Here is a 15,523-nt window from a genome sequence, read left to right as displayed (position 1 = left end):
ATCCACTAAAATAAAATAATAATAAATAATAACAAATAAAACAACTGACTATAAAATAAAAAAATAAAAATATGTAGAGATGTTACAGAACAGACATCAGGTGAAGTGGTGGACTTTGAGATTTTATAGTACTATGAGACAATCTCTCCCACCAAAACTCAATGGTCTCAAAAAAGCCTGGGAAGAGGATTTGAAAAGAGAAATAACTGATGAGAGATTCAGAGAAATTGTGGGTTTCTGGTGTAAAACAAGTGAAATACAAATGAGATTAATCACTTATAGGATTATTCATAGAAGCTACTGAACTCCATGTAAGGTGGAAAGACTCAAAACTACAGGAATCTGATTTGTGTTGGGAGATGTGATTGGGACAAAGGGACATTTAAACACATGCTATACAATTGTCAAATGACCAAATGATATGACAATAATATAATATTCTGCCTTAACAAGGTACTTGGTACTGAAATGATACAAAGCACAACACTCTGCATACTAGATACAATATCAGAAGGGGTAGGTTTGACAGGCCAGTTTCATGGTGTAGCTCTAATTACTGGCTGTAGGATAGTACTTAGGCACTGTAAAACAAAAAATGCCATACCTTTTGATGAATGGTGTGGAGAAATTAATAAAATACCGAACTATGAACAACTACTTTTTAACCTGAACAGTGAACTGGAGGTATTTTAGAAAATATGGGGCCCTTACTTAATGATAATTTTGAATTATTAACTGATTGATAATAAGATACTATAGTTAAGGCTCTTTCTCTTGCTCGTTTGATGGCTTATTTCCTTCCTGGGACAGCCTGGCTGGTTTTCTCTTTGTGAATATGTCTGACCATGTGGATTTTTGCAACTTGTGAATGAGATGTAATTTGAATAGCGAGGCTTTCTAAGGAAAATGTGATGTGCACTGAGATTTGTAATGATGACATATGCCGATTCTTGGTGATGATGACACTGCTTATTGGTAGAGTCTCTTTCAGTTCCATAATTTTTGTGCCTTTTCACTTTTATGGTACATCTTGTATCCTGAGTGAAATTATTGTTTTTATTGATTTTACTTCTTAGTCTAAACAAAGGACTAAATTAATATGTAGCATGGATCAAATAGTGGTGAGAAATCTGCCTGAAAGATGAGAGAAATGGCGCTGCTAGCGGTGAGGGTGAGAGGATGGAGGTCACCTGCCTCAGTCTTCATCAGCCTCCACAGGTTTATCATGATGCGTCCAACAATGTTGATCTCAGTCATGGTGTCAGCTCCATACTCATCCATGTCTGCAGCAAAGCGATTCTCTTTGGAATCACCTGAGGACACACATTGAACCAGACCCACATTATAGAGGAAGGGGAGGTGGTTGCCAGAGGCTCTCCTCTCAGCTACAACACATTCATGTAAAACACAGTGGGAAAACCCATACATACTTAAATTCACAACAAACAGACCCAGAAACATTTGTATATAACAGCAAAAACTTTGTAAATGAGTTCCACCTTTAGTGGACTGAGCTATTTTTGAAAAAATTATTCAGTATCAGTAAATTAATACAACTCATAGTATTACAAGACGAAGCTGGCTGCTTAACATTCTAACTTCAGTAGAAGAAGAAATGAAACTAGAAAATTCCAGGGAAATTTTGAAGTGCCACGGGACCCGGGGCCCGTTGCCCGTCGCCCCTGACCTGGACGAGCAACCCACGTACCGTCATGCTGTCGAAAGCCTACCTGCTGAAATGTCCGTTCGGAGAACCGATTGAGCTTGATTCACTGAGTGTGTCTGTATATCTGTTTCTGTGTGTGTCTGTGTATCTGTCTCTGTGTATGTCTGTGTAAATGTGTGAGTGCATCTGTATATCTGTCTCTGTGTAAGTCTGTGTAAATGTGAGTGCATCTGTCTATCTGACTGTGTGTATGTCTGTCTATATGTATGAGTGCATCTGTATATCTGCCTCTATTTCTGTCTGTGTATATGTGTGAGTGCGTCTGGATATTTGTCTATGTGTGTGTCTGTGTACATGTGTGAGTGCGTCTGGATATTTGTCTCTGTGTGTGTCTGTGTACATGTGTGAGTGCGTCTGGATATCTGTCTCTGTGTGCGTCTGTATATCTGTCTGTGTCTGCATCTCTATATCTCTGTGTGTATCTTTGAGAAGAAATCATTCAAAGTGATGGCCATAGGCCACAGACAGAGTGAGATGAGACCAGCATGACAATTGATCTGTAATTGCGTAGTAAGCATAGGAGCTATCATAAAGCCTTTTGTCACAAACAGAGTTCAAAGTCTTCTGACCCGTTTAAACTTTGAACGGCGTTTCTGTGACAAAGTATGACGAAGCAGTGAGGCTCTAAAGTGGGGTGGGTTTGATCCACAGACCTGAGCTGAGAGAGATGCGGTCGTCACGGTGTATGCAACCCGCGTACCGTCATGCTGTCGAAAGCCTTCCTGCTGAAATTTCCGTTCGGCGAACCGATTGAGCTCGATTTAATGAGTGTGTCTGTATATCTGTCTCTTTGTATGTCTGTGTATATGTGTGAGTGCGTGTCTATACCTGCCTCTATTTCTGTCTGTGTATATGTGTAAGTGCTTCTGGATATCTGTCTCTGTGTGTGTCTGTGTATATGTCTGAGTGCATCTGTCTATCTGACTGTGTGTATGTCTGTGTATATGTGTGAGTGCGTCTGTATATCTGTCTGTGTATGTCTGTGTATATGTCTGAGTGCGTGTCTATATCTGCCTCTATTTCTGTCTGTGTATATGTGTGAGTGCGTCTGTATATCTGTCTCTGTTTGCGTCTGTGTATATGTGTGAGTGCGTCTGGATATTTGTCTCTGTGTGTGTCTGTGTACATGTGTGAGTGCGTCTGGATATCTGTCTCTGTGTGCGTCTGTATATCTGTCTGTGTCTGCATCTCTATATATCTGTGTGTCTTTGAGACACTCTGTCTGTGGCCATAGCCCACAGACAGAGTGAGATGAGACCAGCATGACAATTGATCTGTGATTGCGTAATAAGCGTAGGAGCTATCATAAAGCCTTTTGTCACAAACAGAGTTTAAAGTCTTCTGACCCATTTAAACTTTGAACGGCGTTTCTGTGACAAAGTATGATGAAGCAGTGAGGCTCCAAAGTGGGGTGGGTTTGATCCACAGACCTGAGCTGAGAGAGATGCGGTCGTCACGGTGATTTGAGAATTCGTTCGGGTCAGAGCTCAGACTCTCCCGAAAACTCGCCGAAAAGTGGCTTTTGACCACGTCCCGAACTACTTCGAATTGCGAGCAAACCGTAGCTCCGGTCCGAAAAATGAAAACACCGTGAAAGACAGAAGAGTCTGGAGATTCCGAAAGTCTTTATTTGATTTGAAAAGTCCTTATAATGAGCGTGTAGGGACAGTGCGAAGTCAGAGTGAAATTGTTTTTAGTGAAACCTTGATTTGCATTACAGTCAATTCGGCCAAAAACAGGTGTTTTCACGGTTTGGCCGTGAGCTCGAGTTAAACATGAAAATGTCGGTTACTTTTTCACAGTGCTCTCACTCTACTTAACGAGCGGCTCCACTCTAACTTTGAGGAAAAAGTGATTCGGACTGCTCCTTTGAGAGGTCGCAGTTCGAAAACCGTACCATTTAGGAGACAAAGGTTTGATATTCTGGAAAGAGCACAAGATTTCCTCCGTTTTAAAGTTAGAATGACATTTCTAGTTGCACGTATGACTGAGCTACGCGACTGAGAAAATAGGTGAAATTTTGAGGCGATTTTTCGTCGGCTCCCATGCATTCTCTATGGAAAATTTCGGCTGGTTTGTTGGGAATAACTTTGGGAAAAATTGGAATATCGACTACCCAGAACTTAGCACACTTGTCCCGATCGAGCCGCACGTTTTGATATATATATTGTTGGGCTCCGTCCAGTGGTACGACCCGCATTAGCTGCCGAAAATGTGACGGAATAATAATAATAAGTATGGACAATATTAAGTAGTGCCTCGTGCTATGCACAGAGGCCACTTACTTCTACTGTGTAGAAGTAGTGGCCTCTGTGCTTATAGCCCGTGGCACTAAATAATAAGTATGGACAATATTAAGTAGTGCCTCGTGCTATGCACAGAGGCCACTACTTCTACTCTGTAGAAGTAGTGGTCTCTGTGCTTATAGCCCGTGGCACTAAATAACGAGAATAACAGTTAGCATTGGCATTTTTGACCCAGCTGAATAAAGGAATAATATTGGATTCTGAGGTCACAACCTTTCTTTTAGGTCGGCTTTTCATGCTGATGACGGCTATTGAGCAATGGCAAAAAATTACACATAGTGTCTTTAAGCTTCTACATAAACTATTGGCACTAGCTGTGGTGTGAAGAGCCCTACCTGGTACTCGTGACAGTTGCTGACAAAGGTCCACCCCAAGCACTGCAGCACGCTGCAAAAGGTAGCCCCAGGAACGCATCTGCACCTCATATCCTAGCAGGATGTCTGGGTCAAACCTGACAGGAAATTTCCAATGTTAACTCATTTTTAACATCAAAAATCACCAAAGATGTAATGCAAGAGCTGTTGTTTTCATGAATTGTATGATGTTTTAAAGAACCACAAATTGACCCAACTGTGAGCACTAATGGAAGCACTTCACAAGACAAGCAAAGAATCAAGCTGACCAACTACTCACTTCTTCATGATGGTGATCAGTTCCTGAATCAGCATCTTCTCATCAGTGGCACATTTCACCTGCAGTCCAGAGACACCTGACCTGACCAGCAGGGGAGCTGTTCCTTTGTCACCTGATCAGGGAATTCAAACCATCAGGTTGACTGTTGGGGCCTGTTATCCTACTTTCAAAAATTTGTAGTAAAATAATTAAAGCTCAACAACCCATGGTAACATGTAAACTGAGCTGAAATAAATTATATTGCTTAACTACAAACATATGTTATATGTAGTGTTTTCAGAGGAAGGTAACTACTGAAAAGTAATTCTCAAGTCTCAAGGTTTGCGAATAGCATCATTCCCTATAGGAGAAAGACTTCACCTTCACTACTTTGATAGTCTTTGTCCACAACAATGGCACCAGTTAGCTGGGTATTGTCTATGTCTGGCAAGGGAGCATCAGAACTGAGGCAGTAGAATAAGGCACATATGGGGTCAAACTCGGGGTCAGGTTCAAGGTCACGACGAGTTCTTGCATGGAGCTCCATGCCCATCAGTGTTAAGTACTGGACCTGAGGGGTGGGAAACAAAAACCAATGTTGTATCAAACGTGGTGTGAACTTTAAAAAAAGCACATTATGTCACATCTGTAATGTCCCTCACTACTAATAGTCTCTGGACAAGTACAGGTGGAGCCTTTAGCAACCACAAGAGCGAAGTAGTCAAGTAAAATTCAACAAGCTCCAGTGCGATAAAATGGCCTCCAGCCAAAGTCCATTATTGATGCATGTGTGTTCCCTTGCATTTCCTTATCAAATAATTGCCTTTCCAACCGTGTTACTGTGAGATATACCTGTGAAGTTGAGCATGCTTATTGTATCTACTGGTTTCCTGTGTTAACGCAAAATCCAGGCTACTCTCTCGAAGCATTTGCTGCAGTGCTGTTAGGCAGGGAACAAATGGGTTTGGATCCACGTGGATCGATCATATTGAGCTCCAAGTTTATCCCTTTTCTGTGCCCTGAGTTCTGATTTGAGCAGGTATCCCTTGGTGAAAAGTTGTGTTTGTTTCATAGTGTGACTTGATCAGTTTAGCTTAATATGAATTACAATTGATTAATTCATAAATTCATGAAATCAAGTCTATTAAAGTCTCATGTAAATGTGTGAAGCTATAACCCTGTGAGTCCTGATCACCCTTTTAGTGGAAAGCCATCTTGTTTTGAGAGACAAAAACATGGCAAATGTCACTAAGTCTCCAGTAGATCTAAAAGTTGTTGTGTGATTGAATTTAGGATTTAATATAACAACCAAGTGATGCCAAATTTAAGAGGAAGTCATGTGTGTCTATTCATTCATAGTGAGGTACATTAGCAAAGTCCATTACTTATCAACCTATACCTACATGAGATATTTATCAGAACTGTTTGTCAGGTTTAAGAGACTGCTTTATTCTCTTGGCTCACCATTCACACATTTGAGTGAGGCAAAACATTTGTTGAAGTTCAACACCCTATCTATGTAATATGGAGTTCATCAACAGTGCCAGCTCCAGCAATTCAATCACTTATATCTCTGATGTAAGAGAAAAGCACTTTGTTTAAGAGTAGCTCACCTCATGCAGAGCTTTGGCATCCTGTAAGTTCTGCATGCTGACTTTGAAGCCATAGGAGTTGGCTATGCTGGGCCCTTCAATCTGAGAGTTGTCTTTCTTTGGCACATGCAGAGCAGCAAACTGGTTCTGTGGATGGCAATGAAAATATGAGCTACATGATCAAGGCAATACATCAGACTGGATTCAATCTACAGTGGAATTCTAAAGCTGTTTCTGTAACTTGTGATATGATGGCTGATGGGGTGAGGTAGTCTGACCTTTATCTGTGTGGTCAGTAACACTCTTCTCAGTGGGTCCGCATGGCTTATCCTCCTATGCTGAAGTCTCTGAGAGCATTGACTCTCTGCAACAAGAACGAAACACAAATAGCAGATACAGGTGAAGAAACAGCATCAAAAAACAAAGCAGAAAGAACAAATGCAGTCTCAGATATAACTGACAGATGAAATGGCATTTCTTACCCTCAGATATGGGTGTACTGCACATTGGCTCCAGATCTCTCTGACTTCTCCTTAAGAAAGGGGTGTTGTGAAGGAGATAGGGACTAGTCCTGCCATCATTCCTGTTACTGACATGGAAGAGTGGGGGACTAGTGGGGTTCTCTCCTAGTCTATCCAGAGAGTTAGATGGGCTGGTTGACAGTTGCTCTGGAGAGTTTTCAGGTTTGTTGAGCCAGTTTGGGCCAGAGGGGCTGGGTTGACAGGAGTTCTGCCATGGTGGCAGCTCTGGGGACTCTGGAGAGCTGGTTTGGTCACCCTGCTGAAGAGCCACAGTGCCTTCATCTGAAATAGGAGTCACCTGAGAGGATTTACTTTGAGAGACTGTGTTCTTCATTGGAGATAAGACTAAGGACAGGCTCAGCTTCTTTCTCCTCTGAGTCCTTGTACTGGAAAGATTCCCAGAGCGCTCTGATGTCACTGCTGAGTGGTGGGAAACAGATGGCTGAGTTTTTCTCTCTCTGTTTTTTTCCTCAACATCCACCCCAGCCTCACTGTTCTTCAGCAGCCCCATGTCTCTCCTACATTTTTGTAAACACTCATACTGTTTCTTGGCTTCTAGCCACAGATTCACACGCTCTCTGCTCGGTGGGTTTTTGCAGGGCAGAAGAATTACCTTCTTATCACTGTCTGAGGACAAGTTGGGCTCGTCCTGCTCTTTCGCTTCTGAGGCCTGAGCTCGGGAAAATGAGGTAACAATAGTGGGGTGTGTCATGGTTGAGAAAGCCGTCTTCCAGAAATACAGACCCTCCAAAGAGAGCTCTCCACTGAACTCTGCTAGCTCCTTAGCCAGTCTGGTACCCACCATAAGCTTACGGCCACCAACCTCCCTGGAGAAAAGACAGTAGCATATCATTGACTTCTTTATACTTAATAAATGACTGTATTTTGTATACTGTGACAGTATTATGCAATATCTCACACTGAATGTGATTATCAAAGAAAACCCTGTAAATACTTTTCAACTACAGTTTGAGTAAAAAAAACAAAACAATCAGCCAATGTCTTCATTCATCTTCATCCGCTTATCCAGGGCCGGGTCGCAAGGGTAGAAGCTCCAGCAGACGACCCCAAACTTCCTTTTCCCCAGCAACATTGGCCAGCTCTGACTAAGGGATCTCAAGGCACTCCCAGGCCAGTGTGGAGATATAATCTCCCCACCTGGTCTTCGGCCTGCCCAGTGGCCTCCTCCCAGCTGGCGTGCCAGGAACACCTCCCTTGGGAGGCGCCCCGGTGGCATCCTTATCAGACGCCCGAACCATCTCAACTGGCTCCTTTCCACGTGAAGGAGCAGCGGCTCTACTCCAAGTCCCTCCTGGATGACCAAACTTCTCACCCTATCTCTAAGGGAGAATCCAGCCACCCTCCTGAGGAAACCCATTTCGGCCGCTTGTACCCACAATCTCGTTTTTTCAGTCATGACCCATCGCTCATGAGTGACAAGTAGATAGAGAGCTTTGCCTTCTGGCTTAGCTCCCTCTTCGTCACAAAACTGCAGTAGAGCGAACACAACACCGCCCCTGCTGCTCCGATTCTCCGGTCAATCTCATGCTCCATCTTACCTTCACTCATGAACAAGATCCTGAGATACTTAAACTCCTTCACTTGGGATAAGGACTCATTTCCTACCCGGAGTACGGATGCCACCGGTTTCCTGCTAAAAACCATGACCTCCGATTTAGAGGTGCTGATCCTCATCCCAGCTGCTTCACACTCAGCTGCAAACTTATCCAGTGAGCACTGGAGGTCACAGACCAATGGAGCCAATAGGACCACATCATCCACAATTGGCAATCAACCAATGTTGATTGTATATTGTCACCAATCAACCTAAACACGTACATCTTTGGAATGTGGGAGGAAACTGGAATATCTGGAGGAAACGTATATAAGCACAGGGAGAACACGCAAAGTTTACGCAGAAAGGCCCCAGACCTTGGAATTAAATTCACAACGTTCTCTTCTGTGAGGCAGCTGCGCTCACAGACCCGGAAGTGGATAAGCGGTAGAAGGTGAAGGAATGAATGAATGAATGAATGGGTCCCTGAATTTAATATTTGTATTTATTTTTTATTTTATTAACTAAATGCATTAGCTTGTAGCTACAGTTGTACTTTTATTCAAGTTGTATTTTCATGCAGTGCTTTTTTTTTTTTTTTTTTTTTTTTTTTTTATTTGTGTGGGTCAGACTCTCAGTTAAAATTCTCTTGGGCCCAGACACATGCAACCATAAAGTCACACACCACTGTGGCCAGCCGAAGGGCCCAAGAAAATTTTTATTTACTTCCAACAGAGTTCTGGTTATACTCCATGGCCTCAGTTAGGACGCTTTTCAGTTTAATTTTAATTAATATATATATATTGATATATATTCAGGCTACACAGAATTTTTTCATATGAATACCTTGTAAAAGTAATGTTTTTTAGTGTGCGGCACTGTTGCATGTACTCTTACATTGGTTTCCTTGGGGCATCGCTTGGGTCGCTGCAGAAAGGCTCCAGGAACGTAGCTTCTGACATCTCAAGTTCCAGCAGAGTGTTGAGGATCTCCTCCCGGCTTGGAGGAGACATGAGGGGCTTTAGAATGTGGGCCCCACTTCCTGTCCCCCGTAATATATGGCTTGCCCTCACCAGGGACAGTGAGCCAATGGAGCGGGGAGAGCTACTGGGTGTTGTGGATGTTAGTCCATCAAGGCCCTCCAGAAGATCCCCTGTTGGGGGGTCCTCTTGGTCAACAAAGGATGCTGAGCTCAAAGGAAGTGGCAAGACTGGCTCAAGGACAGAAAAGAGTAGTTCCTTTCTCTCACAGTGGAAGTCTTGAAAGGGACTGAGGGAATGGGTTTTGCATGAAGGCAGATCCCACTCTCGGTTTTTGATTCTCTCATGATCAATGAATGTATTGGGATATGACAAAGGCTCTCTGTATTCAGATTTATCTAAGAGGTCAGGGCTGAGAGCCCTTGCTTTGTGCAAGTCAGAGCCCCTTTGAAGTTCCTCCCCACAACCAAACAGCTTATCAAGTTTCTTCTCAAGACCCACCGTGTGAGCAGATATAGCTTCTTGGCTTACATCACTCAGGAACTTCACAGGTAAATTTTTATCAGTCAGGACAAATTGACTGCTGCTGTATGGGCTGGAGAACTCAGTCTGATCAATAGCATTTATATCAAATGTATAGTTGTGTGGGAGCTCTGGTGACAAGCTGTCCTCCATGAAGTTGCAGGCATTCATACCTGGGTCTGACAGAAAGGGGGGGCGATCATCTGGTATGTTTCCCTCCTGCTTCACCATCTGATTTAGCTGAGTGCTGCTTGTCTTGCCTTTCCTAATTCTGTTTTTTTTATTCTTAATTGTGGAAGATTTTGGGGTCCTTGGCTTACATTGAATAGTTGAGGAAACCTTTACAGATTTAGCTTGTTTAGTTGTATGATCTAGTAGCACTATGGCCTGAGCAGTAGAGTGTCTCTCTGCACCAACCACTTGTAGGGGGAGGGTCTGTCCTTGCTGTCTCTTCCTGAGAAGCTGCTTGAGGACAGCCAAACCAGAAGGGGTTTCACAAAGTGTAGGGATTTCCCCGTTCTTAGGACCCAAGTGTGAGGAGGTCACTGTTGTCTGTATTTTACTGTCTTCCTGTAAGAGTCGACCAGCCAGAGGAGTTGGAAAAGCTGTGCGCACCTCCTGCAAAGCCTCTGCTTTCACCAAAGAGGTTTGGCAACTTTGCTGATTTACATGAACCACTGGTGAAAAACTTTGGTTGACCTCCATGATTGAAGTCTCACAGTCCTCAGCCTTTGGCTCTATAGACTGGGCTACTGAGCTACAGTCTGATGGTGAGGCAGTCCGTTTATTGCTATCAGTGGTTACTTGCTGCTGAAATGGAGGGACGTCTTTAGAGCAATTCTCAGAAAGCGTTGGTTCTTCCTCAGAGAATAGGAGCTGAGAGCTATCCTTGCTCAATTCAGGGCTTTTGGGTTCAGCTGTCATCTTTTCACGAGATCTTTTGGGTTTTCTGGTGGTTGTAGAACTGTTGATAGTGCCTTCATTTGCATCTTTAGCTTTCTTTTTCTGCCTTGAAGCAAATCTACTCTGTTGTAGTTTCTCTTTTTTGGGCCCTCCATCCTTCGGAGGCTTAGTAGGTGGCTTGCTAACTTTCTGTCTACACTCTACTGACCTCTTAGGCCTGGCAGTTTGACGCTTATTTCGTGCTCCTTTGATTGAAGACCCAGTGTGTAGCTTGTGAAAAGAACTAAGAAATGGATCACTAAGTGGGTTTATCAGCTGTTCAGAACTTTCCATAAGAGGGTCACTTGGGGACCAACACCGTGGGGGCGTGGAGTCTGTAGGGCTTGGCGATCTATCAGAGAGGTATCCCAGCTCTACCATTACATCAGTATACTCAATGTCATGGTCGTCGGCTTGCTCACAGTAACATGGCCGAGAGGGTCGTAGAGATGGAAGATTCAGGCTGTTCTGACAGCTTTTAGGCCTTTTGACCCTTCCACTCTGTCTGATTTGAGGTCTGGACAAGTTACTGACTGTTTTCTTATTGTTGGAGGTGACCTTTGCCTTGCGTTTGGCATGTTTCTTGGCCTTCGGTTCAGTGAGGGGAAACCTGACCGCAGTGGATTCTGGTACTTTAGGCCAGAAATCCTTCAGAGGAGCAAGTTTATTATAGAGCTCTAATTTATCTGGTGTCAGTAATACCAACTGTTCCTCAACATTCACTTTAGACATCTTAACCAACATGTTTTTCCGTCCTTTGAACCTGTTGATAATGATGTACTTGATGATGATAGGGGGTTCTTTCTTGCGTCGTTTTTGGTATTTTCCTTCTTGCCCAGTAGGGATGTTACTGTCCTTGACTTTACTGTCTCTGAGAGCTGGTGAGTTTTTTGAACGAGTGGAACCTGAGTGTTCTCCATCCTCAGTATCATAAATCATTTTCCGTTTGGTCCTAAGGGTATATTTACTACCAGGAAGAGTTGAAGGTTTGGTACAAGTGACTTTAACAGATAGATCTTCCATTGGGCTTAACCTGTCCTCTGCCATGTTTTTGGATTCTTCAGAAAGGGTAGAAACAGTGGTAGAGGTGGTGATCAGGGGTTCTGAAAGCTCTGATTCTGTTCTTTCATTTATAGACCCATCCTGTATTTCTGACTCCTCTCTTGTGATTGGCTTTTCCTCTGTTATGGAGCCATCGTTAACTGGCTCAGCCTCGTTTGACTTTTCATCTGAAACTGGCATCTCTGTATCCACGGTTTGTGTACGACCAAATGTGATTGAGGTGAGGCTAGTGCTATCAAAGCTGTCAGAGGTAGAGCAATTAACTATGCTTAATTTGTTCCTCTGTCCTGTTATTCCTAACCTTTTTTTGTTAATTTTTAGCCTAGACCTACGAGGCTGGGCCTCTGCTAATTGGCTGCATGAATCAATAAGTCTTTTGTTTCCACCTTTTTTCCTATTGAGACAGTTGGAAAGGATGACACTGGGAAAGAACTTGTAGTGTGCTTCCTGTTGCGCCACGATCGTCTTCTCAGTCTTATTATCCTGATAGTCCTCGTACCTGATTTTCAGTTCACCAACATCTCCCTCTTCACTGTCCTGGCCCATTTCTTCCTCCTGAGGATTAAGCAAGTCACCCTCCTCCATGGGTGATGAAACTGAGATGTTCCTCAAGATGGGGTTTCTACTGTCCCTCTGGCTCAGTTCCAGCTCAGTTTTTGCTGAGCAGTTCCGAAGCTCAGAGTAACAGAGTGAAAAGGTCCTGTGGTTTTGAAGAATGGACAGACAATTGGTTTCTACATTCTTTATGCTGCTGTACTTCTTCCTGCTTTTGGTGACATGTCCATCACCTAAAGGGAAACTTTCTAATTCTGTCTTCTCCAAGGCTATAGAGGTTTTCTTGTCATAAGTGTAGAGCTGTTGGATGTCATCTTTGTTTACACAGGGTGACATCTCAGGATGATTGATTAATTTGCAAGGAATGGGGTGTTTAACTGGTGGGATATAGGGGATCACTTTATTAACCCTAAATCCTGATGAACATTCACTACTGCTGTCTTTGCTGCTTTTTGATTGAAAATGCTTGTCAGGTGGTTTCTCAGTGTCCAGCATATGAACAGGTCTATGCTCAGGGTGCTTGTACTCCAGAAGGATCTTAGCTGAAGAAGGTGGCTCCAGGTGAACAGTCTCAACAGGGAATTGATTTCTTTTTCCAAGCATCTTTTCTGTGACTATGAGAGAAGATTGAGTCCTGGAGCTATTGTCAGTTAGGGATGAATCTGTGGATACAAAAAAGAGCAGAACAAGCAGCTCAAAAAAGTGAAATTGATTCAAATTTTGAGTTAAAGATGTATTTAACTATGTTAATGGTCAGAATCATCAATAACACTAATTGGGGGAATTTCTCTTTATCAGGTAGTCTATATGAAAAAAAGGCAGAAACTGTTGAATCTTCACATTGAACAGCTAAATCCCATTCAAGTGACAGAATTATAAACTGGTAGAGCCCTATATTTACACAGACACATGTTGTCTACCCGTGGTGCAGAATAATATCAAGTGAACAACATTAAGTATCAGTGAATGAGAGCCAGTTATGCTGTTGCAGCTTGGAACAAGTAAAGCAGAGGCACCAAGAATATTGAGCAGAAAAGTGTTGTTCATCCACAGAATAATCTTCTTACTTAAGCTCTTCGCTGGATTTAATTTTTTGTCATTTTTTGTTGTTTTCATATTTGAAGATTATTTACTTACTTTTACTTACTACTTTTATTCATATTTTTTGTAGAGCTAAAATTCAGTGTGAAAGTTGCTATTTACATAAATCTTGATTAAGTTTGAAAAAAAAATCTTTAACAAAATCATGAATTAACTTGTATGTACAAAATATGTTTAACTTTTCATGCAGCAAACTCACACTGAAGTCTTTGTATTATGCAGTAATCAATCAAGGAATCATACTGAAAAAATCTTTTGATCAATGCAAAATATTGTGTGGCTGCTTTACAGTCTGGGTTGTGATATCCTCGATGAAGTGTGAATCAAGGGTATATATAAGAGAAGCATCAATTTAAGTGCCGGCTCAGTAGGACTCATGTACTCAGCATGAGATGACTCACCACTGTTCTCATCTGCTGCCCCATCAAGCTGAGGGATGGACAAGTCAGCAAACAGAGAGTTATTCCCACTCCACTCCATGTCTTCATCAGAGGACTCCTGCTGCTCCACACTGAAGCTGTCCTCTGCCTCCTTTAAAGTGGCCCTGAACATACAGGAATGACTTGTTACACTTGGCACAGACAAAGCTCATTGTGAATGACCTTCTGCCTGCTCAGTGACTGCGAGGACCTGTTTGTGCTTCAGCAGCAGCATTAGTAATGTATTGCTTGTGATTTACTTTATTCTTTCTTAAGTTAGAACAAAATACTAGGACTGTTTACTCTTAGAATCAGGCCCAATTTCTGCCAGATCAGCTGTTTGGTTTAGAGGGGTCACTGTGCCATATTGTGCCACATGAACAATGAACAACCTTACAAGAGAAGCCGGTGGATTTCTGGCAGGTCAGAACCTGCATCTTGTTTGATTAGTTTTTTTAAGAGTTAATAATGGAAGGGTGTCTTGTTTAAGCCTGGAGTACAATGTGAGCATGGCCAATTATGTGCCTTAACTGTACAGAAATAACAACTCATCAAAATTGATAGTGTGAATAACACCGACATACATGCTGCTGCTCAATACCTGCTGCTGCAAAAGTTACCATTTGTTATCATTACACACTAGTACTTATCACTTATCACTATTCAAATCTGTATGTTTTGTTTGAATTTTTATGCCATCTTCTCTCCTGCTTTTGTTCTCCCCAAGTTCTGCACAAGGTTCCTTGCCACTGTCGCCAAGTGCTTGCTCCTGGAAGGATATGGTGGGATCAAAATCCATCAAGAGTTTGGTCTACACCTGTTCGATAAAGTGCCGTAAAGTAACTTTGTTATGATTTGGTGCTATCAAAATGAACTTGATTTGACTGTGATACACTGTGCACGCATATTATGATATCTTCTTCAGCTGCCTTAAAAATCCAACCATGGAGGGACTTAAGAATTGGAAAGTTTTTTTTTTGTTTGTTTTATTTGTTTTTTTTTTTTTTTTTTTATAAATAAGCGAGAGAACCTGAGCACATTTTCACTTCTCTCTTGAATGTCTTGACATTCATATTCAGTCACTAAAAAATTTCTGTTGAGACTCTATAGTCTGTGTGTGATCCCTGTGATGGCCTGTTGACCTTTCCAGAGTATTTCCCACCCTCACCAAATGCCATGACCAAGTTCAAATAATGGGTGGATATTTAGGACAACCAGCTGATTCACTGAAATCCAACACTGACAAACATGCCTCGGTAAGGTTGAACTCCAAGGAGCTTCACTATCCCATCGTTGTGACATTATCAAGCTGAGCTCAGCCTCCTCTTTGTCCAAATCTGGTTCAGCCTCTTCCTCATCACTGTTGCAGTAGTAACGAGACTGGGACTGGGAATGCTGCCCAACAGGGTTCCTGCAGAAACCATCTTCTTGCAAGCCTGCCAGCAGCTCAATGATGGCCTGGTCTTGGCTGCTCTCTGCTCAGATACCAACAAATCATTTTAATGACATTTTATCAGCTAGCTGCAAGTAAAAGCTTCAAGTGTGGCATCAGACAAATCATTTCAGTCTAACCTGAATGAATTAATGAATGAATATTTTATTTTGGTTCCAATCTACAGTACAGACCTTA

At 42.5% G+C, this 15,523-nt stretch overlaps 1 protein-coding gene across 2 annotated transcripts in view; it reads right to left on the bottom strand.

Annotated features, from left to right (window-relative positions):
• rev3l (REV3 like, DNA directed polymerase zeta catalytic subunit) overlaps positions 1 to 15,523 on the bottom strand; it is an 89,905-nt gene that overhangs the window by 13,660 nt on the left and 60,722 nt on the right. For both annotated transcript variants that reach the window (XM_029495787.1, XM_029495788.1), the window contains exons 11-20: positions 15,146 to 15,368; positions 13,876 to 14,018; positions 9,210 to 13,035; positions 6,719 to 7,584; positions 6,515 to 6,600; positions 6,258 to 6,383; positions 5,026 to 5,215; positions 4,666 to 4,777; positions 4,368 to 4,483; positions 1,195 to 1,313 (exon numbers count right to left, since the gene is read on the bottom strand). In XM_029495787.1, coding sequence (XP_029351647.1) covers positions 1,195 to 1,313; positions 4,368 to 4,483; positions 4,666 to 4,777; positions 5,026 to 5,215; positions 6,258 to 6,383; positions 6,515 to 6,600; positions 6,719 to 7,584; positions 9,210 to 13,035; positions 13,876 to 14,018; positions 15,146 to 15,368 — 5,807 coding nt within the window. The remainder of the gene's footprint in view (positions 1 to 1,194; positions 1,314 to 4,367; positions 4,484 to 4,665; positions 4,778 to 5,025; positions 5,216 to 6,257; positions 6,384 to 6,514; positions 6,601 to 6,718; positions 7,585 to 9,209; positions 13,036 to 13,875; positions 14,019 to 15,145; positions 15,369 to 15,523) is intronic.

The sequence above is a fragment of the Echeneis naucrates genome, chromosome 24, assembly GCF_900963305.1.
Source record: "Echeneis naucrates chromosome 24, fEcheNa1.1, whole genome shotgun sequence".
NCBI classification, from domain to species: domain Eukaryota; kingdom Metazoa; phylum Chordata; class Actinopteri; order Carangiformes; family Echeneidae; genus Echeneis; species Echeneis naucrates.
The sequence above is the reverse complement of the archived record's forward strand: the minus strand, read 5'-3'. Positions and strand labels throughout refer to the sequence as shown.